The sequence below is a fragment of the Gorilla gorilla genome, chromosome 9 (assembly GCF_029281585.2).
Source record: "Gorilla gorilla gorilla isolate KB3781 chromosome 9, NHGRI_mGorGor1-v2.1_pri, whole genome shotgun sequence".
NCBI lineage: Eukaryota > Metazoa > Chordata > Mammalia > Primates > Hominidae > Gorilla > Gorilla gorilla.
In genome coordinates this window covers 50,145,810-50,172,429 of record NC_073233.2, presented here as the reverse complement: position 1 = coordinate 50,172,429, position 26,620 = coordinate 50,145,810, and the positions used below count along the sequence as shown (strand labels likewise).

General features: G+C 37.6%; 1 protein-coding gene across 2 annotated transcripts in view; it reads right to left on the bottom strand.

Annotated features, from left to right (window-relative positions):
• The window catches only part of HSD17B12 (hydroxysteroid 17-beta dehydrogenase 12), a 172,872-nt gene that overhangs the window by 49,214 nt on the left and 97,038 nt on the right, over positions 1-26,620 (bottom strand). For both annotated transcript variants that reach the window (XM_004050971.3, XM_063711083.1), the window contains one exon: positions 8,644-8,751. In XM_004050971.3, coding sequence (XP_004051019.2) covers positions 8,644-8,751 — 108 coding nt within the window. The remainder of the gene's footprint in view (positions 1-8,643; positions 8,752-26,620) is intronic.

Here is a 26,620-nt window from a genome sequence, read left to right as displayed (position 1 = left end):
AATAGGATGGAGGTTCTAAACCACTGGAATTTCCTGATAACAGTGATAACAGTGTCTTTCTTATTTATGGCAGGCCCTTGGATCACATCTGTGTTTTTATTTTTAAAACTGATACATATTAAATGTACAAGTTTTCAGGGTACACGTGATAATTTGGTACATTCATATAATCAAATCAGGGTAACTGGGATACTTATAACCTTAAATCTTTATCTTTTCTTTCGCTAGGAACATTTGAATTATTCTCTTCTAGCTATTTTGAAATATACAATTGATTATAGTCATCCAAATGATCTAACCCAGCTCTTATTTCTTCCATCTAATTATACATTTGTACCCATTAATAAACCTCTCTTTATTCCCATCCCACCATTCCTAGCCTTTGGTAACCACCAATCTACTCTCTATCTTCATGAGATCTACTTTTTAAGCTCACACATATGAGTGAGAACATGTGATATTTGCCTTTCTGGGCTTGGCTTATTTCAGTTAACATAATAACCTCCAGTTCCATCCATGTTGCTGCAAATGACAAGATTTCCAGGTTTTTTTTTTAATGGCTGAATAATATTCTATTGTGTACCTATACTATATTTTCTTTATCCATTCATCTGCTGATAGACTGTTAGGCTGATTCCATATTTTGGCTACTGTGAATAGTGCTGCAATAAACATAGAGTGCAGATATCTCTTCAATATATTGAGTTTCTTCGTTTTTGATATATACTCAGTAGTGGAATCAAGATGACCCAGGATGGGGGTTGGACACCAGAAAGACCAACTCTGTGACTAGAGGGCTGGGGCTTTAAGCCAGCCCAACCTAAAGAAAAGAGAGGAGGATTGGAGATCAAGTTAAACCACATGGCCAACGATTCCATCAATCATGCCTACTTGGGTAATGAAACCCCCAATAAAAACTCTGAAAACTGAAGCCCGGTAGAGCTTCCTTGTGGATGAACACAAGGATGCGCCTGGAAGGTAAGGTGTCCTGACTCCACCAGGACAGGGCTTAGAACCTCTGTGTTGGGGACCCCCCGCAGACCTTGCCCTATGGTGTCTCTTCATTTGACTAATCCTGACTTTTATCCATCATAATAAACTACAAGATCATGAGTATAGTGCTTTTCTGAGTTCCATGAATCGCTCTAGCTAATTATTGAACCCGAGGGTGTCATATGAACCCATGAATTTGTAGCCAGTTAGTCAAAAGTGTAGATGGTCTGAAGATCTCCAAACTTGCAGCTAGCATGTGAACTGAGGGCAGTTTTGTTGGGGGCTGTGTTCCTGAACCTGTGGAGTCTGCAGTAACTCTGGGTGGTTAGCAACAAAATGTGATTGCAGTATTACAAAAGGGAAGTTTTGGAAGTGTTTTATACCCTTAGCACAAAAGTTATATCCTGCCCTTTCCCCAAACAATCATCCCATGATCCTCTTATAACCCTTTCCTATATACCTAGAATAATAGCCTCTGCTCTTTCTTAAGCCTGATCCTCATATACTGGGCTACAGAGAAAAAGCGGGGATAGGGGATAATAATTCTAACTACATTAAGTTTACCTTTGGTGCTCTCTCAACATAATTTTATTTTGTCCTTCTGCGTGTCTGCATCTCTGCACCCCACTGATTATCAACCTACCACATAGTTTCCTTTTTTAAGACTATTGTTCTCTATTTTAAAATGACTTTTCCATGTCTTTCACTAACTAAAATAGCCAACTGACCCAGCAAGAAGTAGACAAGGAATAAACTGAATATACTAGTTCCAATAAGAATTAAATAACAGGTGCCATTAGCCCTTTAGAGGTATTTACACTTCAAATGAGAGCAACTTAAAACTATTTATAACATTGAGAACAGCAAGAAGAGAATCTGTAGCATTATGTATTTCTAAAGCCTCTGAAGAAATAAGACTCTTTTATTTGTGACTTCCTTAATCAACAGGGACCAGGAAGCTGCATAAACTCCTAGTATGCTCCATTTTCCTTCCTTCCAAGCAATCCTAGAAAAGTTTTCCTCAGCACTGTTCCTGTAGTGCCTTGGTTTTCTCTCCTAGGCCTACATCTATTGCTCTTCCTTTGCTTCTCTGGGGACTGAATTATAAGGAAGCCATCTCTGGATCCCAAACCAATTAACTAGGAGTTTGCCATTTGGAAGCTAACTAGTCCTTTCCCCAAGTAGCTAATAATACTCTTGGGTCTTTTGTTAAGAAACTTTGAAAATGTAAGTATACACAGAGACAGAGTTACTCTGATCTTAACTCTGATGGGTATCTTTGCTCAAACTATCTTTTAGTTTAGTAAATAAAATATTTATATTCAACTATTCTCTATCCTAGAACCTTCTGGGAAACACTAGGTTTTCGGGAGAAAAATGCAACACAATTGCTTCCCCAAATCCATAAGGTTTAATGAGGAAAGTGGTTGCACAGGCAAGGATAACAAAGAGTTTGCATTCAGCTGAAAAAGGAAGGACACCAATTAAAAAATAATTCACCAAGAACATTAGTGGAGCAAGTGCTCACTTACAAAGGGCACAGGAAGAAAAGAGAATAATAAGTTCCATTCCAGCTTTGGCAATCAGTGATTCTTTGCAATCAACTGACCTCTATTATCTACACATTTTGTTGTTGTTAAAATGAGGCTTCTTAAAATTATTAGCAATGCGTATGGAAAGAATAAAAAAAGTCGATGGATGACAAAAGTCCTGAATGCACTAAGCCAGTAGGGCAACACAGGTCACCTTGTACCAGCTGAGGATGCTACAACTTGTATACGCCATCAACACTATGGACAGAGAAGGCCTTGAGAGCATCTGGCATGGGGAAATTCTTGTCTAGAATGCAATAAAAGCTTAAATAAAGCTTTTATTTAAGCTATGGTTGATTTTTTAAATGAATCACAAACTAAGTATATTTTTCCAAGAGGACCTTTCTTTCTCCTTCTGTAATACAGAATCTCACAAAGTTAAAAAAGTCATAGTAGTAGAATTTGAAAAAAGTATTGTCTGTGGCATACTTAAAAGCCAAGCCTACTCTTTTGGCCTTGGTAAATTACGCCTCCCTGAGATGTATTGTGCAAAGTCCTCCAAACCAATCTGGAGCACACATGAGAGTCTCTCCTAAGGAATCAAGTAAGCATTACAGTAAGCACACTTTGTTAACCAATTGTTTGCTTATTCAAAGCAGTAAGGATGTCATTTTCTCTAAATAGCCAAAGTTTTATAAGCTTTCTGAAATCTGTATTTCTTGGCATTTGCCTGAAAGAAGACAGTAGATGCTTAGTTTTTTTTACATAATGGAGTTAAGAATCCAACTTCTCAACCTTAAGCATTTATAGTCTCATCAAGTTATGGTGACCTTTCAGGATAAATTCTCACAATTCATGGCTGTTTCCTTTCCACTTATCTTACTGAAAACTTAATGTTTCTTTCATGACTAAGGGCTTTAGCATTTTCCTTTGTAATTCTGAAAATATTAATTTTCTTTATTAAGCACTGACTGTTTGGTGCTTAACACTTCAAACAAATGGGGTGTACCCTGGTGATTTATTTTTCTTATTATCCTTACTAGTTTCATTAAAACTTGGTAGAAAAAAATTCCTTCGTATGACTTAATATGGATTCCTAGGTCTTACTAGAAATCAATCTATACATAGAATATTTTAGAGAATGTTATAAAAGTGAGAATTGCATAAGCAGAGGAAGGAGACTAAATTATTTTGCCCTCACTAGACAGAGGTGAGAGTATGTGGGATCTGGATGGGGATGCGGGAGAGAAGAAAGTTGATGGAGCTATAAATTCAGGTAATCATAAGAGAAAGAAAACATATACACATCAGACTTCCCCACAACAAGTTCTAGAGGGTTATACCCATACTAGTGAAGGAACCACAAGAATGGAGTTGAAATATGACCTAGTAATAAAATTTAACTCACAGAAGTATTTTAATAGTTCCATCGAAAATCTTGAGAAATTAAAATTACAATCCAAGTGTAAAATATGTGCTAATAAATGTCAATAATAATTACATAAATCTTACGATTAAGGAGACATTTGTGGTAGAGTAGGAAGAAAACTAAACTTACAGCTCAGCTAATGAGATAATGTATGCAAAAGTTCAGCTATACACTTTAAAGGATTATGTAAACATTAGCTATAATGATTTTTATTATTGATTTGCAACCAACTAGAAATCAAAATCAAAGCTGTGTATCTGAACTGTTTAAGGACAGTATAATTTTAAAGCAGGGTTTATCAACCTCAGCACTACTGACATTTTGGACGGATCATTCTTTGCTGTGGAAGGCTGTCCTATACACATTATAGGATGTTTAGTAGCATCCTTGAGCTTTACCCACTAGGGGACAGTAGAACTACCCTCCCCTAGCCAAGAAGGACAATCAGAAATGTTTCAGAACATTGCCATACACTGCAAAATTGTCCTTGGTTGAGAACTACTGCTTAAAAGCTAAGACAAATCAATAAATTATACTCATAATTCCCTCATACAAACTGAGGTTGAGAGATGGCCAAGGTGAACTAGAGTTGAGATGTCAAATACAGTAACCACTGGCCACATGTAGCTACTAAGCACTGAAAGTGTGGCTAGTCTGAATTGAGATATGCTATTAAGTGGAAAATATATACTAGATTTCAAAGACTTAGTATTAAAAAAGAATGCAAAATATTTTAAAATTTTTTTGTGTTGATTATATATTGAAATATTAATAATATTTTAGATATACTAGGCTAAAATAAAATACATTAAAATTAACTTCATCTGGGCTGGGCGTGGTGGCTCACTCCTGTAATCCCAGCACTTTGGGAGGCCGAGGCAGGCAGATCATGAGGTCAGGAGATCGAGACCATCCTGGCTAACACGGTGAAACCCCATCTCTACTAAAAAATACAAAAAATTAGCCAGGCATGGTGGCAGCCGCCTGTAGTCCCAGCTACTCAGGAGGCTGAGGCAGGAGAATGGTGTGAACCCAGGAGATGGAGCTTGCAGTGAGCAGAGATCGCGCCACTGCACTCCAGCCTGGGCGACAGAGTGAGACTCCGTCTCAAAAAAAAAAAAAAAAAAAAAAAAATTAACTTCATCTGTTTCTTTTTACTTTAAAAAAATGTGGCTATTAGAAAAGCTAAAATTACTGTGGCTTGTGTTACACTTCTATTGAACAGTACTGAGTTCATGCAGAAAACTATCCCCCACTTCATGCTATCTATTCCAGGCAGCCTTTGACAAGAAGGAAGGGAACTCAAAAGAGCTCTTTCTTCAGTTTTCTCTTTACATTCTCTCCATTCTCCTTGGATGATCTCCAGGCCCACTGCTTCAATGCAATTACTACTCATAGATGACTAATCTCCAAACTATATCTGTAGGACAGAGCTCTACTGAAATCTAGATATATATACACATATACATACATATATATATATATATATATATATATATATATATATATATATATCTCCAACTATCAACTAAACAAGCCAACTTAGACATCTTAGACGAGCCCCAGATTTCTAGTTTTAAATGATCTTCACTCCCCAAAAGGCTCCTCCTCAAGGATTCTCCATTTCGGCAAATGCAGTGTTAATGCAGATGTTCAAGCCAGAACCTGAAAGTCATCCATAAATTCTCTCTTCTCTGTCTTCCCACTTGGAATCTCTCACAAAGTCTTGCTTCGTCTACCTCCTTTATAAATGTTTCTGGAATCCTCCTTTTTCCTACCCCACTGGCTAGGACAAGTTACCATTATTTCTCCCTGTATCAACTCCCCTGTCCCCCACATACTCTGATTACACCCTGTCCTTCCCTACTCAAAACACTTATCCCATAGATAATTATTTTGTTTCATGTTATATTTCCTATTAGAACATTATACTACATAAATAATGCAGTATAGCTCTTTTTTTTTTTCTTTTTGAGACAGAGTCTCACTTCGTCACCCAGGCTGGAGTGTAATGGTGCAATCTCGGCTCACTGCAACCTCTGTCTCCCAGGTTCAAGCGATTCTCCTGCCTCAGCCTCCTGAGTAGCTGGGACTACAGGTGTGTGCCACCCTGCCCAGCTAATTTTTGTATTTTTAGTAGAGATGGGGTTTCGTCATGTTAGCCAGGCTGGTCTCAAACTCCTGACCTCAGGTGATCCTCTCACCTTGGCCTCCCAAAGTGCTCAGATTACAGGTGTGAGTCACCACGCCCAGCCCAGTACAGCTTTCTTGTTCATTGTTGTATCTCTAGTTCACTGATTGATGAATGAATGAATGAATGAATGAGGAGGGGCACAAATTGTTAACTCACAGCAACTTACTAAGGAACTAGGCTATCAAAACAATGGTTCATTAGTGTATAAGGCCTGGGAAAATATCAGTCCTTATGTCTAAATATCAGTATTTATGTATTGATACAAGTGCTAGGATTCTAGAAATGGGGAAAAAGTATTTAGAGAACATGTGTCCTGTATGCTTATCCTTAACAGATCTGTCACGCCTAAACTCATATTGAAGCCTTTCCATATAGGGGGCAGGAAAGAACAGCTGAAGAGTGCTTTGTACAATCCTCCAGCCCTGCAGCAACATGATGCCCAACATTTTCCAATGCCAATGCCATAGTCCCAGAGCATCTATAGTTTCCATGAAAAGCAACTAAAGTTTATGCAAAACTAAACACAACTGTGATGAATTTAACAATTTCTGAAAGTAAGTCATTCTCTAAGAGCACAAGCTCTAGAGAAGCAGTAAGATTTTCTCCCTCAGTCTTTTTTCATTAGGGATTCTCAATCTCCCTTCCAGCCTAAGCTAGCCTTTATCCCCTAGTCCATCTCTAGTTTGAAAGGAGGTTAAGATGAACCATGACAGCTTCCATACTAACTGTAAGTTATGATTGCTGATTTGGATTTTTACAGATGTCAGTGGTGACTTATGTATTCCAGATCTAGGTGAAGGAAGTCAAGATTTTTTTATAGATGTCAGTGGTGCTTTATGTATTTCAGATCTAGGCTAAGGAAGAGGAAACTGTGAAGGACTCCCAGCAATACATATATTTAAGAACATGCAAACACAAAGGCAAAAACCAGACCTGTGTTTGCATTCATTTTTACCTATTGGTCTTCCTATAAGTGAGGGAGTAGTGGTGTCGGTATATGGGGCATGGTGATGTGTGATATGGACCAGGCAGGAGCTGGGAAAGGATAGCATGTGAAAGCCAGGTGCAACAGTACTATGCAGGGCTATACTTGTTTAATTGATTTTTAACAACTGTCTTATCTATTATGGAAATCATGTAAAAGACCATTCTTTTATAGGATGAGAAAGAGAAGTGGGGTCTTTACAACTAAAGAAATGTTAGAAAATGTTTTTAAAAATTATCTTAATTTATCCAACTTTTATAGCCCAACTAAACAAACAATGGCAAGTAGTTGGTTCCCACCAATTTTGGCAGTGGGATAAACAGATTTAATGAGGAAGTTTAGTTTTTTTTGGAACTAGATGCCCTGTTTCTTTCTAGAAATGACCTCAAAGAGCGGTGGGAAAGTTAACAAAGCCAATTTTTTTTTTTCCTATACAATTTTCTGAATTGTTTCCATAACAAAGTTCAATATTCTGATTATCCAAATAAAAGTATCTGTTTCTGGTAATAAGAGCAAGGTAGCTGAGATGTAACAAAAGGGGTATAAGACTTAGAAAAAAAATACAAGACTGAACCCCAGCTGAATCACTCAATCTTTATGTGCCCTTCTAAACAATCCATTTTCAACTGGGGCAGAGCTCCACAGAGTAGATGAAATTTGGTCAGGGTGGGGTGGGAATCTTATTTGTATTCTTTTTTTATAAAGCAGAGATATACATATAGTACATAATCGGATCTATACAGTGTATTTGTGGTATTAAAATTTCATGAGAGTTAGATTAGGAAAAATCTCTAAAGTCTTCTCAGGGGGGTAATGGTGAACAAAAGGCTGAATAAATTATTCTAAGCCTTCATTTCCTCAACTGTATGTAAATGAGTCAGCACCATCCACCTTAAAGGATTATTACAATATAACTATCATCAGTCCTATTATCTGTGAGCTCCACATTCATGGATTCAACCAATGGCGGGTCAAAAATATTGGGGAGAAAAGAGATGAATCAAAAATATTGGGGGGATAAATTCCACAAAGTTCCAAAAACCAAAACTTGAGTTTACCAGTGTGTCTACACATTAAATCTGCACAAATGAAGTGATGTGTAGGCATTGTTTTAGGTAATATAAGTAATCTAGAGATGATTTAAAGTATACAGAAGGATGCGCATAAGCTATACACAAATACTAAGGCATTTTATATAAGGAACTTGAGCATATGCAGAGGTCCTGGAACCTATACCCATAGATACCCAGGGACAACTGTATATCTAAATATACACAGAGAATAAGAGAAATAACAAGGAAAATAACCAAAATTGTATGTTGTTAATATAGAACTAAAAACACAGATTCAAACGTATATATTAATGTCACCTAGTGATATTATTCACTGATAATGTCTTACACAATCATAAGACAATTTTCTCACTAGTCATTTTACCACTTAACATCCAAAGTCATAAAGTCAAATAATAAATACAAGAAGAACCTATAAATGTGGCAAAAATACAAACCTAAGATGCCGATTTCAAGATCAGCCAAGCCTGTTTTAATTTTATCATAAATATCTTCTGATGCAAAGTCAACAGCAATGGTTCTTGTCTCCACTTTGAATTTTTCTTCTAGGGAAAAAGAAAACACAAACGGGGAGAGATAGGGAAAATTAGTACATGGCAGTGAAGATTAAGGCATTTGATAGCATTATCCTTTCAGACGTTTCTCCCCACCCAATTTGATACAAAATTTACACCAGGATAATTTTAAGCAATCATGAGACCATCTAAGAGATGATACAGAGTCAACACATTAGTTCTGCAATAAAAATTCTAATGTCGTCACAGAGAGCTGGCTGAATGTTCCTTAATCAGTTCTTCTTTTGTAAATCAATAATGAAAACTACTTTTAGACCCTTAGGTACAAATAATAAAACATGATTCATATCATAAAGTTATATACTCTTTAAATATCACTGGCTTTGTGATTTTAATTGTAAATTGGTGCTTTGTAACTTCAGGAAGAAGTCTTCATGTTGTAAAATATTTTAAAGTGTGATACATTAAAACAAAAAGTCTGTCTTATCACAATGGAAATAAAATGAATGGGATCTTATAATTTGGGAGCTTGGTTAATAGTTAATAATCACTACATTTTAAAATCCACACAAAATGCACAGTAATAAAGGAATAAAGTAACACAAGAAACAACTCAGTATTCTACTTTACACAAGTCTATTAAGGTCCAAACAGTGCTGATGAAAATAATAGCTTCAGAAATGAGACCCTGGAGGAACAAAACTCATCTGAGTTAATGTACAGTATTTACTTTTGCCTTCAATAGACAGCGCCTGTGAAGAGATAGCACAGGCTCTGAGGTCACACAGACATGAGCACCAATTTCATTTCCACATATATTTGCAAAATGACTTTAAGCAAGTCACACATCCTCTTTGAGCCTCACCATCCTTTGGTGAAAATGAAGATAATTCTACCCAAATGATGATGTGAGGCTCACATGATACCTATGGTACGCAGAAGGCAGTCCATAAAGGCTAGATTCTCTTTCTCTCCTCAACCATCTCCACTCAGCTTACTTAGTCAAGTCCAGTGAGCTAGGAATGCTTATTCTTTAGAACTTGCTGAGAATTCAAAGAATTAATTTTAAAATCCTGCTTCCAAAAATAAATCTTTCTTCAGTCAAAGTCAATGTCAGCTCATCACAGAGCATGCAGGATTAATCCTTGTAGGAGGTATATATTCTTGACCTAAAAGGATTTCTGTCTAAAACTAAAGAGTTGGTTCATGAGAGATCTGATTCTTAGTTAGACTTAATGAAAAGTACTGACCCTAGGTAGAAATCCATGAATAAACTGAAAAGAAGAATTGACCTAGAAAATACCTTATTTGGTGTTAAAGGTATACTTACTGTGCTAATATAAATGAGTTATAGGTGTGCTCATGTAATGGGAAGTTAGAGACAGAGCTGTAATTTCACAATAGCTGGTCCAACATGTCTACTTTAACATTTCACAGAATTTATCACCAGTAAATAAAGAATGCTGACTTTATTATAGCCACAGATCCACAAGGGAAAAAAAAAAGCCCCAAAACAAAAGCTTAAAAATACCTTTGATTAAATGAAAAACTTCATTCAAGAATAACATAAGGTAAATTTATCTATTTATTTTGAAAAGCAAATTATTTTTCCATACTAGTATTAGGTATTGACATTCAGGAAATTTTCTATCAATAAAAGCCAACTCATAACCCCTGAACCAAATTCACTCTTCTGCATCTCACAGGATTTGCTGAATGTACATACTTACATTGTAGAGTTTTGTATAGATATGTTGCTAAAAAGATTCAATGACACTTTCACGAAGAATGTTATTTAGTAATGAACCAAAGCAAGCTCTTTGTATTTATATTAGGATAAGCAAATGGCTTCTGGTACAAGTTTTTCAGGTTAATTAAAATTTCTGAACTCATACCTAGATTTCCCAGAATCATGTTCTAATACAGTGACCACTGCCTTTTTTAAAAAACAACTTTTCTTCACTGCCTCTATTGTGAGCCTTTCCATTTTTTTTCTCTTTTAAGAGATGGAGTCTCAAGCCTGGGCTCAAGCCTCCTTAGTAGCTGGGACTATAGGCACACACCATCGTTCCCGGCTTTTCCTATTTAACGTAGGTCAGACCATGATACCCACCTCTTCACAAACCTACAGAGATTTCCCTCTCACTCAGAGTAAGAGCCAAAAGGCTTTGGCAACAGCCTAATAAACGGCGTGAGTTTATTGGCTGAACTCACCTCCAACTACTCTCCCCATTGCTCCTTAGTTCTAGCCATAGGGGATCCTAGCAGTTGTTTAGATACAGAATGTTGTCCACGTACACTCAGGACTTAAACTTACCATTCCCTATGTTTGGAATGCTCTTCCACATCCCTTGTCTCTGTTGGGTCCTTGAGCAAATGTTACCTTCTCAGAGAAGCCTGCCTTGCCCACCCTTTAATAAATGCAACCATCCCCCCCAGCACTCCTCATGCCCTTCCCTGCTTTATTTTATCCCATTGTACTTACCACCTTCTAATACACTAGGTAGTGTATTTTAATAATGTACATGCTTGTCTATATGTCTTGACTCAAATTAAGCTTCAAGAAGACAAGGACTTGGTTCTGTTTTGTTCAGTTGCTCAACAATGGCACAAATGATCTGGGATCTTCCCACCCTCCTCTCTTTTCCCTTAGGCTGGCTCCTTTCCTGGAGGGCCATTGGCATTCCATGCATCGCATGCAGACAACAATGTTCGGAGGCAGAGATCATATGTCTCTGTGATATGTCCCTTTTATAGAGAGAAAATTTCCCCAGAAGAATCCAGCAGACTCCCACCACGTTTCCTTTCCAAGGATTATGGTACATGCATGCTATTGACCAGGGACATGGGTCGGTGGACTTTCAGAATTCCATCAACTGCCTCCACCTCCACCATTGAGTTCTGTGAATCAAAAATAGATGTGCATATATAAGAATAGGACAGGAACTGTCTCTTTCTGGGCCAAGGCAATTGAATAAGAATTATAATGGGGTGTTCTAGAAGGCTAAGGTGGGAGCTAGCTGGCCTATGTTAAAAAAGAAAAGTCGAGAACGATGGTGTGTGCCTGTAGTCTCAGTTACTCAGGAGGCTTGAACTTGGGGCTTGGAGACCAGCCTAGAAGTAAATCTAGGCATCTTCCCCCTTCCCATAGCCTATTACCCTGCATGTGACCCTGCCAACAGAAGACAAGACAAATGGACAAGAATCCTCTAACTTTAAACATCAGTATGAGGGTGAATTAAGCACCTGGAACAGAAGTAGATACCAGATATACATAACACAGCCCTCATTTCCACCTTCACACCTCCCCAACCTGTTTTTTTCATAAAACCACCAGTCTACAACTCAGCAACAGCCTACTGCTAGGGAAGAATAAGCACTTTACCAAAGTTTTTGGAGTAGTACTTTTTCTGGGACTCTGATCCTTGCCTCATTACAAAGGTCTAAGAAATGACACAGCCTCTCTCTTTTTTCCAGAGTAAGAGTTGAAATAAATTAAAATCAATATCCTACAAGTGTATAGGATAAAGATGCACAAACAATTGGATTTGGAGGTTGCAATGAATATGAGATGAGCCACACAATTACCCCTTCAGTGAAACTCATGTTGCCCTAATTGTGGGAGTACCACCAGCAGACAGCTTTTGGGTGTCAGCCTCAGCTGCAGAGTTGCCTTGTCCAAGATCACGCCCTTTCCGTAGCATCCTCATCCAATGGCTGATCCCAGTGAATGTTTAAAGTGATTGGACAGCTTGTACCTACAAGATTCTGATTCCAGAAGTATAGTCTGTTTGTTATCTTATTTTTCTGTTCTTTCACAATGCCCTAGTTTTAGTTATGTTACATCTAAAATGGGTTTTAACGTTTCTAGTAGTGCAAGTCTACTTTGTTCTACTTTTTTAAAAACCTATTGCTTATCCTCACCTGTTTAGTCTCAGTTTTGATTGGGAATGCATTAAACATTTCAATTAAAGAATGACAATGTGGCATTCCCTCCGGGCTCTCCATTTATTCAAATGTTTCGTTTAAATATCTCACAGTAAAATCTTGTGGTTGTAAATTATTAAAGACTTAAAGAATTCCATGATATATACAGATACGCAATACTATTGATGCCTATTGACAAATCAGTCGGTATTTGAAATTGTATGAGCTAGCATCCCACTACTTACAGTTGTGGTTACATATAGTCATGGCCCATCCCAACTTTATTTTCAGATGAAAATAATCATCAGATGGTCTTGGCCAACTGCCTCTCAACCTAGTGGCTAAGACCAAACACCAAGAAGAAAAAAACTGGTATGAACTGCTCGAGGCAGTCAACTAACTAGAAATGGAGGCAGAAATGCAACTCTGGCATAAAAAGTGGGGAATGAAGCTAAGCTACACTGATACTATTCACTCCCTTTCTATCTACTGCTCCATTGAAAACCAGATAACTACAATTGTGGAAAAGCAGAAAGCAAATATTATTTATAACGATAGTGCTATAGAATAATGAATATCCTCATTGGCCTCAAGCCATTCCATCACCTGCAAGAGCACATGCCCCACTCCTACAGTGACACTGCTGTTTATGACACAGAGTATTCAGAATTCATTCAAGGTCAAGTCTGGAATTGACAGAAAACGAACTGAACCCTCAAATAGTCTCAAGATGCTGCTGAAACACCTCTCAATATTAAAACTCACACATTTTTAGGTGCAAGCCAAGAAAGGTGATAAATATATTCAGAATGGCTTTATGTTTACCATACTTCCAGCTCTGGCCATCATCATTTTCATTTTGCTCAACAAATTGGCATTTCCTTTTAAATTTCTCTTTCTATAAAAATAATTTTATAGATTTTAGAAGGACTTTCCTCAAGTTTTTCCCCTAGGTGGCTGGGGATATTAAGTCTGAGAATGTTACAAAAGAAGTCTAATTTACATAAACTTGTGTGTTATTAGTGTTTTTTCTATTAATAAAACCAAAATATATATGTTGACTCTCCTTTGTCCCCACATCTGCTCCAAATAAACAGCCTGCCTTCCCCTGTAAGTTTTAGGTACTATCCATTATGAAATTTCTGTCATATCACCCTTCCTCACTTTTTCCATATTATAACATTATTATAACATTCTTTCAGATTCAAGTCATGTTACTACATCCGTGGACATATTTTTCACTATTCCTATTTCCTCCAAGGTAAAGCTACTTCCACTCTCTGCTGTGCTCCTAGAGACCTTCTATATAACCCTACGAGGCACTTAATATATTAAGCAAAGCGTCTGTTTCTTAAACAGGGAGCATTATTTGTCATATTTGTATTCCCTACAGCTAGCACCATGTCTGGCATAAAGCAGAGGTCATTCTGCTCAATGTTTGTTAAATGAGTAAATAAAGCTAGGCCAACACAGCTGATTTATTAAAATCATCTTCTCAATACTTCTTGAATTCCTCCCTATAGAAATTACATTTCTTACATGCTGGTAAGAAATGTATGTATAAGACAGAACATTAGGCATATTAAAATATAAGCTAGAGTGGGGTGTGGTGGTGCACACCTGTAGTACCACCTACTCTGGAGGCTGAAGCAAGAGGATCACTTGAGCCCTGCAGTTTGAGACCAGCCAGGACAACATAGCAAGACTCCAGCTCTCAAAAAAAAAAAAAAAAAAGGTTACATTGAGAGACAATTCAGTTCCTCCATCTGTCATACACGGGTCTGGACTATCATTCTCATATAAATTCAAACATTTTAGAGTTATAAGAAACCTTAGAAACCATCCCATCTCATGAATAAAGTACTCTAAGCTTGGCTCAGGGGCACACATATGAAGGTTGAGGATATTTTAGTCATGTACCAATCTCCCTTATTCCAATCTTGGAAAAGATAATGAGTTGGGGAGAGGAGACTCTTAGAGAAACAGCACTATATTCAATGCGTACCAATTTTAGCATCTTAAAAATAAATTCATAAAATTCAGTTTGTAACCATAAAAATGTCTCGCACGTTTTTTAAAAAACCTCTCCATTTTCACTAAAATTATGTTTTACAGTATTTAGAGATTTAAAAGATGCAAGACAAGTCTTTTGTACTTTCTCTAATTTTAAGGGGAAAAGAAAAACAAAGTCCCCTAACCAATTTCTCTCCACTTCCCTTCTTTTCCTGTCTTCTTTCCCCCCCAACTCCTAGGCCTTACCGTATCCTTACATCCCTACTATCCCTTGGGGTGAGACATCCCCCAACAAAGAAAGCCTGCCTTACATGACTTTGGAAAAGGTGATTGTGTACTAGAAGGGAATAATTGATCTGACTCCATTTCTAAAGGCCCATTTAATTACAATGCGCAGAGATGCTACACAAATAATGGTCTATTTCCTTTTTTATGTTGCCCTTGGAAAAATATTCATGACAATTTTAATCTCATATGAAGAGACCCATTTTCAGTCAAGCCAAAAAATTAATCATAGCTCATCAGGATTCTACCTCAAACCAAGTATTTCTTTATTTTAAGCCAAGGTTATTATATTTTTTTCATTATAGGCTCTTTAACTAGAACAACCACTTGCAATAAATAAAAACCTTATGCTGCGTGAATCTGTTCTATTGATAGGACGTGAATAGGCTCCATCCTTTTGAAAGTTCTGGGTTCTACAGTTGGTCCAGGAATTGTAGACTCTTGTACAAACCACTCTTGAAGAAATTTTCATATAACAATGTTGATTTTTCTGCACTTGGTAAACAAAAGGTCAACAGAAGTACCTGAATTTTGTTTTTTGAGGGGAGAAAAAGGCAAAATATTCTTCTTCTTTTTTTTTTTTTTTTTTGAGACAGAGTCTCACTCTGTCACCCAGACTGGAGTGCAGTAGCGTGATCTCGGCTCACTGCAACCTCTGCCTGCCAGGTTCAAGCGATTCTCTTGCCTCAGCTTCCCAAGTAGCTGGGATTACAGGCACCCACCACCACGCCCAGCTAAGTTTTGTATTTTTAGTAGAGACAGGGTTTTGCCATGTTGGCCAGGCTGGTCTCGAACTCCTGACCTCAGGTGATCCGCCTGCCTTGACCTCCCAAAGTGCTAGGATTACAGGCATGAGCCACTGCTCCCGGCCCAAAACATCATTCTTAAGATTACTACACTTAAGATTCCAAGATGCTACTGCTAGCAGTATGAAAGCAGGGTTCACTGGAAGAGCCTGGGATGCAGTTAGAAGCCCTGCACTTGAGTGCCAACTCAACTGGTTGCTGGCCTAAGGCCCTTCACTCAAGCCTTTGAACTTTCAAGAATACCATTTCTTAGCCTAGAAAACCACAAAAAATAATACCCACCCTACACAGTTTTTTTTATTTTGTTTTTTGTTTTTTTGAGATGGAGTTCCGCTTTTGTTGCCCAGGCTGGAATGCAATGGTGCGATCTTGGCTCACTGCAACCTCCACCTCCTGGGTTCAAGCGATTCTCCTGCCTCAGCCTTCCGAATAGCTGGGATTACAGGCACCCACTACCATGCCCTGTTAATTTTTGTATTTTTTTATTAGAGATGGGGTTTCACCATGTTGGCCAGGCTGGTCTCAAACTCCTGACCTCAGGTGATCTGCCTGCCTCAGCCTCCCAAAGTGCTGGGATTACAGGAGTAAGCCACTGTGCCTGGCCCATAATAATTCATAAGTTTTAAATTGCACGCCATTCTAATTAGCATGATGAAATCTTGCACTGTCCCGCTCTCAGTGTGAATCATACCTTTGTCCAGCATATCCATGCTGTACACACCACCCACTCTTGAGTCACTTAGTATCTCTCTTGGTTATCACATCAGGAAAAGAGCACATATAGGTATATAGGGTTCAGCACTATCCACAGTTTCAAGTATTCACTGGGGATCTTGTGGCATATCCCCTGCAGACAAGGGGGGACTCCTCTATCTGCCAATATCTACAAAGATGGCTGCTTGACAAATAGTTGTTTTTTCCTTAATAGCATAGGCTGCTGTAGGTATAATCTGTATTGTTAACTCTTGCATCAGCTCCTCCTTGCATCAGCTGCATATTTTTTCAAGCTGACATGAACATCTGACTCTGCTTTAAAAAGTGATTCATTACCATATCATCCGTGGAATCAATGGTCATGATGTACTATTTTTAGCCTTGCCTTTAGCATCCAAGTATTTCCTTGACTCAATTTGCTTGTAATTAACCTTTAAATTATTGTATGTTATCTATTCCAAGGTGTACATTTTAATTCACTTTTCATCTCTGAAATTAAGGTGTTTTATAATTGATGGCAAGTCAGTTTAATTGGTGAATTTTCTTTCTTAGTGGTTATAAGCTGTATTGTTGCTTCATGATCAATGGTATCTCAGATTTGATGAAAGAAGCCTGGGAACCCTGCTGACAGTCACGCTTCTCTCTCTTTTTTTGGGGGGGAGGCAGTGGGCAGTGGGACAGGGTCTCACTCTGTCACCCAGGCTGGAGTGCAGTGGTGCAATCTTAGCTCACTGCAACCTCCACCTCCCAGGTTCAAGCAATTCTCCTGCCTCAGCCTCCCAAGAAGCTGGGATTACAGGCGCCTGCCACAATGCCTGGCTAATTTTTGTATTTTTAGTAGAGATGGAGTTTCACAACGTTGGCCAGGCTGGTCTTGAACTCCTGACCTCAGGTGATCTACCCGCTTCGGCCTCCCACAGTGTTGGGATTATAGGTGTCAGCCACCGTGCCCGGCCAAGTATTTACTTCATTGCCATTTATGCTTAGATCAAGATAGTTCAACAATATTTTGTCAAGAGTAGAATGATCTTTCTGTTCAACACAGAAAACAGCCTCTCTTCATTTACCAACAGAGCATAGTTTTTACATATTAATACAAAATAAAAGCAAAGGCAGTTGATACACAATCTGTTCTGCAATACTTTCAGAACAAAGAATAAGAATTTAAAGGCCAGGCAAGGTGGCTCACACCTGTTATCCCAGCACTTTGGGAGGTGGAGGCGGGTGGATCACCTGAGGTCAGTAGCTTGCGATCAGCCTGGCCAACATGCTGAAACCCAGTGTCTACTAAAAATACAAAAATTAGCCTGACATGGTGGTACATGCCTGTAATCCCAGCTATTCTGGAGGTTGAGGCATGAGAATCACTTGAACCCAGGAGGAGGAGGTTGAAGTGAGCCAAGATCACCACTGCCCTCCAGCCTGGGCAACAGAGCAAGACTCTGTCTCAAAAGCAAACAAACAAAGAACAAAGTCATTTTGACCCTAGGATTCCCTAAAGGTACCATATAAAATGTATAGAGATATAATTAATATTCTACCAACAAGACAGGAGTAATAATACAGTTATCAATTTCTGAGCATTGACTATACTCCAAGAATGCTACTAAATAACATTAAGTTATCCAATCTGTACAAGAACTTACTGGTATATTGCTGAAGTTTAAAATAATTATTCTCACAAATATCAGTTTTCAACATTTGAAAGGTCATGTTGTTTTTTAAATTTTGAAATAATCTCAAACCAGGAAAGCTGTATATATTCTACAAGTAACTTTTTTCCCCTGAATCATTTTAGATTAAATTGCTGACATGATGCCCAGCACCCAAAAATGCTTTGATGTAGTAGTTCTCAAAATGTGGTCCATGATCCCTGAGAGTCAAAAATACTGACATTCTCTGCCCTCTTCACTATATTGAGAAAAGCAATGGTGGGTAAAACTGCTAGAACCTAAACAAGAATCAAAGCAGTGGCACCTGGCTGTATTGGAAGTCATTGTATTCTTCACATACTTGTAGTAAAAAAGAAAAAAGTCAGTTTCATTTAAAAATATCCCTTGATGAAGCAGTGAAAATCATTAATTTTGTTAAATCTCTATTTGAGTACAAATCTTTTTAATGTTCTGTGTGACAAAATGGAAGGTATGCATGAAGCACTTTTTCTGTGTTCCTAATACAATGGCTGTCTTGAGGAAAAGCATTTGTGCAATTGAGTCGTGAGTTGAATTAGCCCCTTTTTTCACGCAACCCACTTTATATGAAAGAACAACTGACAGAAAAACGATGCTTATTTGAATTTGGCAGGCATATTATCAAAAATGAATGAGGTTAGTTTGTCACTTCAAGAAAAACAAGCAACAGTATTTGTTGTCCATGATAACATTTGAGTTTTCAAATGAAAATAAGGGTTTTGGAAAACTTGTATCCACCCCCATCAGCTTAAGAGAAAAAACTTTTCTGATAAGATTGGGGGTAATATTAACAATTGTGATTATCTTTGATACTGTGTCAACATTTGGAAGAGCTGCAAAATTCAGGAATGAATATTTTCCAAGATATCAATGCATAAAGTTACAAAGTCATGATGGATAAAAGACCTATTCAGACTATGAGGTAGAACAATGAACTTTAATATTTTAATGTCACTCAGTGTAAAAAATTGATATAATTTCAGATTCCATATTGCAACTAACTTTTAAGAAGCTTTCACTTAGAATGTTTTGATGGACCAAAAGAATATCCACAATCATCCAAAGAAGCTATTAAAATAGCTTTCTCTTCTCCAACTACGCATCCATGTAAAGCCAGATTTCCTTCTACTTCAACCAAAATAACAAATTGCAGCAGACTGAATGCAGAAGTAGATATGCAAATCTAACTATGTTTTAGACTAAACTGTTTGGACTAGAGCAAGCTCTGCTCTAGTCACATCCTGGAAGCTGACTAGTCTATGCACAGCCAAAGCTTGAGGACTCATCAAGCAAGTAAATGTAGTTAAAAATCTTAAGACTAATAGTTTTCATGAAATATTAACGGTTTTCCTATTGTTCTGTCACTGTATTCAACCTTTTTCCCAGGTAAGGACCTCTTTTGTCCTTGCTAGATATGAATATGCTGTATATTGTTTTGTTGTTGTTATCCCCCTTAACCATGCTAGAAGAAACACCTATAGAAAGGTGTCCCCACTGTACACACACTACTTGGTCAAGTAACCCGAACCTGTCTGGCCCAGCAACAATTCTGAGTCTTTAAGTCATTCTTTAAGCATATAAACCAGAAGTTACCAGAGCCTCCTCATTTAGCAAAAAAAAAAACCTGTTTACTTAGCTGGCTGAAAACACTGTCAGCAGCCTAAGCATTTCCTCATGTTATGTTTATAGAAAAGCTAACATGAGAGACCAATAGCCTTAAGAAGCAAAAAAGTTAATGCCTCAAGATAACTTTACTTTAACTGACTCTTTCCCCAAACAGATGCTCACAAGTTCCAGTGTCTGGCTCTTAAAAAGTTCTGTTATTAAGAAATACTATGCTGCTCACTAAATAAAGGCTTTTAAGACCCAGTAAAAGAACAAACCTGCTTAGAACATGATAAAGTTGGCACATGTGCCTGTACAGGTTTAGCACAGGTTTAATCCTAAGTCTTTATTTAGAAAAATAGTTTCCAGCTATGAGAAGATTTAAAACCCTCATTGTAAGTATACTGCTAGTAATAAGAACTTGCTTGCTGCTCCCCTGCGTATTACCCTTGCTCCTTCAAATGATAAAAGGTTTTGTTGCCACCTGGGTTCATCAGAAAACTTCAGCACAAGTGTATTACATGAATCACTATCACTCTGTCTCACAAAGAGACTCAGAAAGTAACAATAAAAGTGAGAACTTCAACTAATAAGTGAAATTCTCCAAGGGGGGAATAAGGAAGGAGACCACCATTTCTCCTGCTGCCCCCCACCCCCACCTGCCCTTGTCTAGTTTATAAGACAGGAGGAAAAGAAAAAAGCAAAAAGTTAAAAAGAAGATAAATACCAAGATTGCCTGGTGTCACCATCTGGCCCTGGCAGTTATAATAATAATAATACTAATAATAATAATATCAATCCCTGACCTAAACTACTTGTGTTATCTGTAAATTCCAGACATTGTATGAAAAAGCATTGCAAAACTTTCTGTTCTGTTAGCTTACGCATGTAGCCCCCAGTAACGTTTCCCATGCTTACTCGATCTATCATGACTCTTTCATGTGGACCCCTTAGGAGTCGTAAGCCCTTAAAAGGGCCAAGAATTTCTTTTTGAGGGAGCTCAGCTCTTAAGACGCAAGTCTGCTGATGCTCCTGGCCGAATAAATCCTCTTCCTTCTTTAATCCGGTGTCTGAGGAGTTTTGTCTGTGGCTCATCCTGCTACAATGCCAGATATTAAAGAGATTTTGTAAATGTAAAACGATGTGGTTGTTCTCACTATATTTTGTTTTGTTTCAGAATATATAGTTATTTTCCCTCAAAATGTGTAGTGTTAACATGTAAAGGGTTTACTGTTATTATTTTTAAGTGAGTTAAATAATTATTTTTTAAGTTTCTCAGTTTCAATTTATAATGTGATAAACATTGATAGTGGTATCCTATGTAAACAAATGCTCTTTGGGGATGTGTTCATGTCCTTTGCAGGGACATGGATGATGCTGGAAACCATCGTTCTCAGCAAACTAACACAAGAACAGAAAACCAAACACCGCATGCTCTCACTCATAAGTGGGAGTTGAACAATGAGAATGAGAACACATGGACACAGGGAAGGGCGCATCACACACCAGGGCCTGTTCAGGGTGTGGGTGGCAAGCAGAGGGATAGCGTTAGGAGAAATACCTAATGTAGATTACGAGTTGATGGGTGGAACAAACCACCATGGCACGTGTATACCTATGTAACAAACTTGCATGTTCTGCACGTGTATCCCAGAACTTAAAGTATAATTAAAAAAAAAATGTAAAAAAAAAAAAAGCTCTTTGGAGTCCTCAATAATATTTAAGAGTAAAAAGGGCTCTGAGACTAAAAAGTTTGAGAATGCTGCCTTAGTATGTACTTACTGCAGTCTCCTAAATGATGTAACCATCGAAATCAAGAAATTAACATTGAGGAATAATTACTATTGATGAATAATTACTATCTTCTAATCCTCAGAGCCTGTCAATTTTTACTAGTTGTCCCAACAATATCCTTTACTGCAAAAGGATCCAAGTCAGAATCACCCAACGCATTTAGCTACCATTCTGGTTAGCCTCCTTCAATCTGGAACAGTCTTTCTGCCTGTCCTTGACCTTCATATCCTTGATACATTGATTATTACAGGCCAATTACTTTGTAGAATGTCCCTCAACTTAGGTTTGTATGCTTCCTCATGATTAGATTCAGGATATGCACTTTTGGCCAGAATATCACAGAAGTGATGCTGTGTTTCTCACTGCATCCCATCAGGTGGCACATCATTTTGATTTGTCCCAGTACTGATGACAATAACTTTCGTCTCTTATTAAGGTAGTGTCTGCCAGTTTCCTCCACTATAAAAGTTACTATTATTTCCTTTTTAATTTGCAAGTTTTTGTATTCTGTAGGAAGATACTTTAAGACTACATTAAATCCCATTCCTTGTAAAAATTTCATTTCATTCATTTACTTATCATAATTACAATGGGCTCATGCTTTCCTATTTTTTTTTTTTTTTGAGATGGAGTCTCTCTCTGCCACCCAGGTTGGAGTGCAGTGGCACAATCTTGGCTCACTGCAACCTTTGCCTCCCGGTTCAAGCAATTCTCCTGCCTCAGCCTCACAAGTAGCTGGGACTACAGGCTCGTGCCACACCCAGCTAACTTTTGTAGTTTTAGTAAACGGGGTTACACTATGTTGACCAGGCTCATCTTGAACTCCTGACCTCAGGTAATCCTCCTGCCTTGGGCTCTCAAAGTGTTGGGATTACAGGAGTGAGCCACCGTACCCGGCCATGGTTTTCTATTTTAATTAACAGATTATAATTTGTTTCCATCCTTTTAATTTTAATGCTCAATTTATCCAGGTTTGGTTAGATAGCATCCCTTCAAGCTGGTTAGTGGAAATCCCTTCAAGTATCTTTGACATATATGCTGCATAATACAGGCTGATTAAATGCTGTAATTTAAGCCTTGATTTGAGAAGAGATAGCTTTATTTGCGACCTTCACTTGGTGGATAAAGGGTCTAAATAAATATGTGAGCTTTGTAGGGGCAAAACGAGTTCTCAGTTATTAATACTTACTAAGTTTCATGCTAATGATATATAAGCAACTCCACGCTTTGCCTAAAGCATTCCCAGAAAGTGTATCAAATGCATATTGAAAAGTAGATCATATGTGCCCACAGAAACAATTTTATAATTGGAATTTGTTATTAAATCAATCAGAGTTAAACCTAATAACCGTAACATACACACATATAATACCATTAGTCTCTGGAATAATTTTAAATAGTAAAATTATGTTTCCAAATACTGATTGTCTGAAGGATCCAATAACTATAAAGTACATATACAGCTTATAAATATGTGACTAACAGAACACAAATTTGGCCTTAAAAAGCATTAGTTAATTACACTTAATATACAATAAAATTTCATTTTTAAAATTCAGGGGAATGATTTGGACAGTAAGGAAACTTCCTAAATTCCCTAAAATTGTTGGCAAAATATTCTGTGTGTGTATATATATATATATGTATATATATATATTTTTGTAGGAATAAACGTTTTACCATTTGAATTCACAAGAAGGTCCATGACACTCAAATAATAAGCATTTTTGGTTTTCTTACTGCCCAGAGATAGCCACAGTGAAAGGTCTGGGCTGTTATCTTGCAGATCTTTTCTGATGTGTATCTACATGTTATCTACAAACAGAATTGGTTCATGAGTTTGGCATTTGTGTGAATGTGGTGTATTCTTTTTTTAAAACAAAAGACAGACCAGACTTTCTCTAAAAATGCTATTCTGCAACTTGCTTTTTTTTCACTAAAGATGACCTTCCACGTCAGCATATACAGACAAACATTTCTAATGATTTCATAGCATCCTTGCATAATATTACATAGAACAGCTATGCCATAATTTCTTTAATCAGGCATCAAAAACATAGCGTTAAGGGCACAAATCAAAGGAAGAATTCATTGTATTGGAGAAGGAGATTGTATCACGGAAAGTTAAGAGCAACAGAATAGGTGAAGCTGGTGAATTCAGAGGAAATTTTATAGGTCACCAAGACCTTATGAGGAGGCCTTGGGGGGAAGACAAGATAAGAACAGGGAAACTGCAGAATGCTTATATTTGTTACCACCAAAGCCAAAAACACAGTTTGAGGAGAAGGAGTTATAGGTGCGACTAGTCTGCATGCACCTATGCCCCAGATTCTGGGATTCCTTCTCATGCCAAAGATATGGCATTTTTATTATAAAATATACATATCTGTTATAATATATATAAAAAATAAAGTATGTAAAACAAATCATAATCCAAGGCAAGGCCACATATATTCTAGTTAAGGTCACCTTGGGGAAAGGTGCAGGAAGAATTTGACAAAAGATGTACCACAGGCAACAGCCAAAGGCACGAAGTCATAAAGAAAAGAATGTGAGTAATGCATTAAAGAACCATGCTGAGCCAGAGCATTCTGGAGTATTTGTGAACCCTGGTCACCTATTTTATCCCAGTGGCAATGGTAAAGACAGGTGATAACTCACATTCTAATAATCTTTATCTAGCTTCTAAACATTTTCCTTAGAAAGACTAAAAACAATACATATGAGATGATATCCTGAGCAGCCTAATTGATGTATGCTTATGTAACATATGTATGGTATGCACATATATTACATATGTAACATATGTATGATAAGAATATGATACACATAGGCCAGGGGCAGTGGCTCACACCTGTAATCCCAGCACTTTGGGAGGCTGAGGTGGGTGGATCACCTGAGGTCAGGAGTTTGAGATCAGCCTGGTCAACATGGTGAAACCCCGTCTGTACTAAAAATACAAAAAAAATTAGCCTGGCATGGTGGTGGGTGCCTGTAATCCCAGCTACTTGGGAGGCTGAGGCAGGAGAATCGCTTGAACTCAAGAGGCGGAGGTTGCAGTAAGCTGAGAACACGCCATTGCACTCTAGCCTGGGTGACAAGAGTGAAATTCTGTCTCAAAAAATAAAAGAATACCATACACATGAGATGATATCCTGAGCAGCAGGGAGTGTGTAAGGCAATATGATATGCAGCAACAGGGAGTGGAGAGGGCACTGGGGGATGAGAGGGAGCAGATCATCTGCATCCTGCTACCAATACTTCCCATGAAATCTCAGAGACTATCTCAAATATACAGGTCAGCAAAATTATTTTGCAAATGTCACTGGATTACCAATAATTCTGCAGCCAATTAGGATAAAAAATGAAAAAAGAAACCAAGTTTCCTTTATCAGTAGGTACTAGATACCAGGATGATAAACAGCAGTAAGATGAACGAAATTCAGTAACTCTCCTTGAACATCCTACCCAATGTGAAAGCGGTAATGCATCATGTGGAAGATATTTTGCCTACTGTTCAAGGCAGGTGGCAGTTTTATTTCTCATTTTGGCCCATTAAAGCAATGAACATATTATACCAGCAAAGGCAAAGACTGAAAGTTAAACTCGCCTTACATTCAAAATGTTCTCCAATACATTCTCATTTGATCCTTAAAACAATCTTCTCACTTATCTGGAACACAGAGTCTTCAATCACAGATGTCAATTCAGTCACACCTGTTTTACACAAAGTACAATAGACAGCCAGGTATCTCGGGCCACAAAGATTCACAGAGGAAGACAGATGAATCTGGGTCTCCTAATGACTAATCCATGGTCACAGCATCATGGTCCAGAAACAGCTCTTGGTATTTTAAAGAGCATGTTGCATAAAACCAACGTTGTAAGTTTATTTCCCATTCCAAAATAGAACACTGTTTTTAAGCCTGGATTTCACGCAATTTCAGAATCTTAGTAATCCTTAATAATTAGTAACTAGGATCAGTCAAATTAATGCCTATAAGAAGAATTGATAAATGCCTATTATGTTTTCCTTAGAATTTTTATTGCCCACTTGGTAGATTATACTCCACACCATGTCCTCTCCACTAATTTAAGCAGGTCTCATTTCACATCCACATATTTGAAACTAGATGAAGACAAAGTGAAAAAAGATAAATTCTATCTCATGATTTTGAAATGTAAGGCAAGCCATAAATTTTGAAGGTCAAAATATTTGAGATGAACCTCATTAATTAAACTGCCAAATTCTAAAATATTATATCATCTTTAAAAAATTTGAATCAAAGAAAATAAACTTTCTACAATACCACAAAAAGCTTTCAGTAAATACATATTCTAAAATGCTCAGTGTTTAACATTTTATTCCTAAGAGATTGTAAATATTAAAATTAGTTCACAATACAGAAGATATATTACTTTTTAATAAACTAATTTTTCATGGTATGTATACTTGTAAAGAGAAAAACTTGAAGAAATAAATTTGAGTTTATTGAGAGTTTTTAGCATGAAGGGTTGTTGAATTTTGTCAAAGGCCTTTTCTGCATCTATTGAGATAATCATGTGGTTTTTCTCTTTGGTTCTGTTTATATGCTGGATTACATTTATTGATTTGCATATATTGAACCAGCCTTGCATCCCAGGGATGAAGCCCACTTGATCATGGTGGATAAGCTTTTTGATGTGCTGCTGGATTTGGTTTGCCAGTATTTTATTGAGGATTTTTGCATCAATGTTCATCAAGGATATTGGTCTAAAATTCTCTTTTTTGGTTGTGTCTCTGCCCGGCTTTGGTATCAGGATGATGCTGGCCTCATAAAATGAGTTAGGGAGGATTCCCTCTTTTTCTATTGATTGGAATAGTTTCAGAAGGAATGGTACCAGTTCCTCCTTATACCTCTGGTAGAATTCGGCTGTGAATCCATCTGGTCCTGGACTCCTTTTGGTTGGTAAGCTATTGATTATTGCCACAATTTCAGATCCTGTTATTGGTCTGTTCAGAGATTCAACTTCTTCCTGGTTTAGTCTTGGGAGAGTGTATGTGTCGAGGAATTTATCCATTTC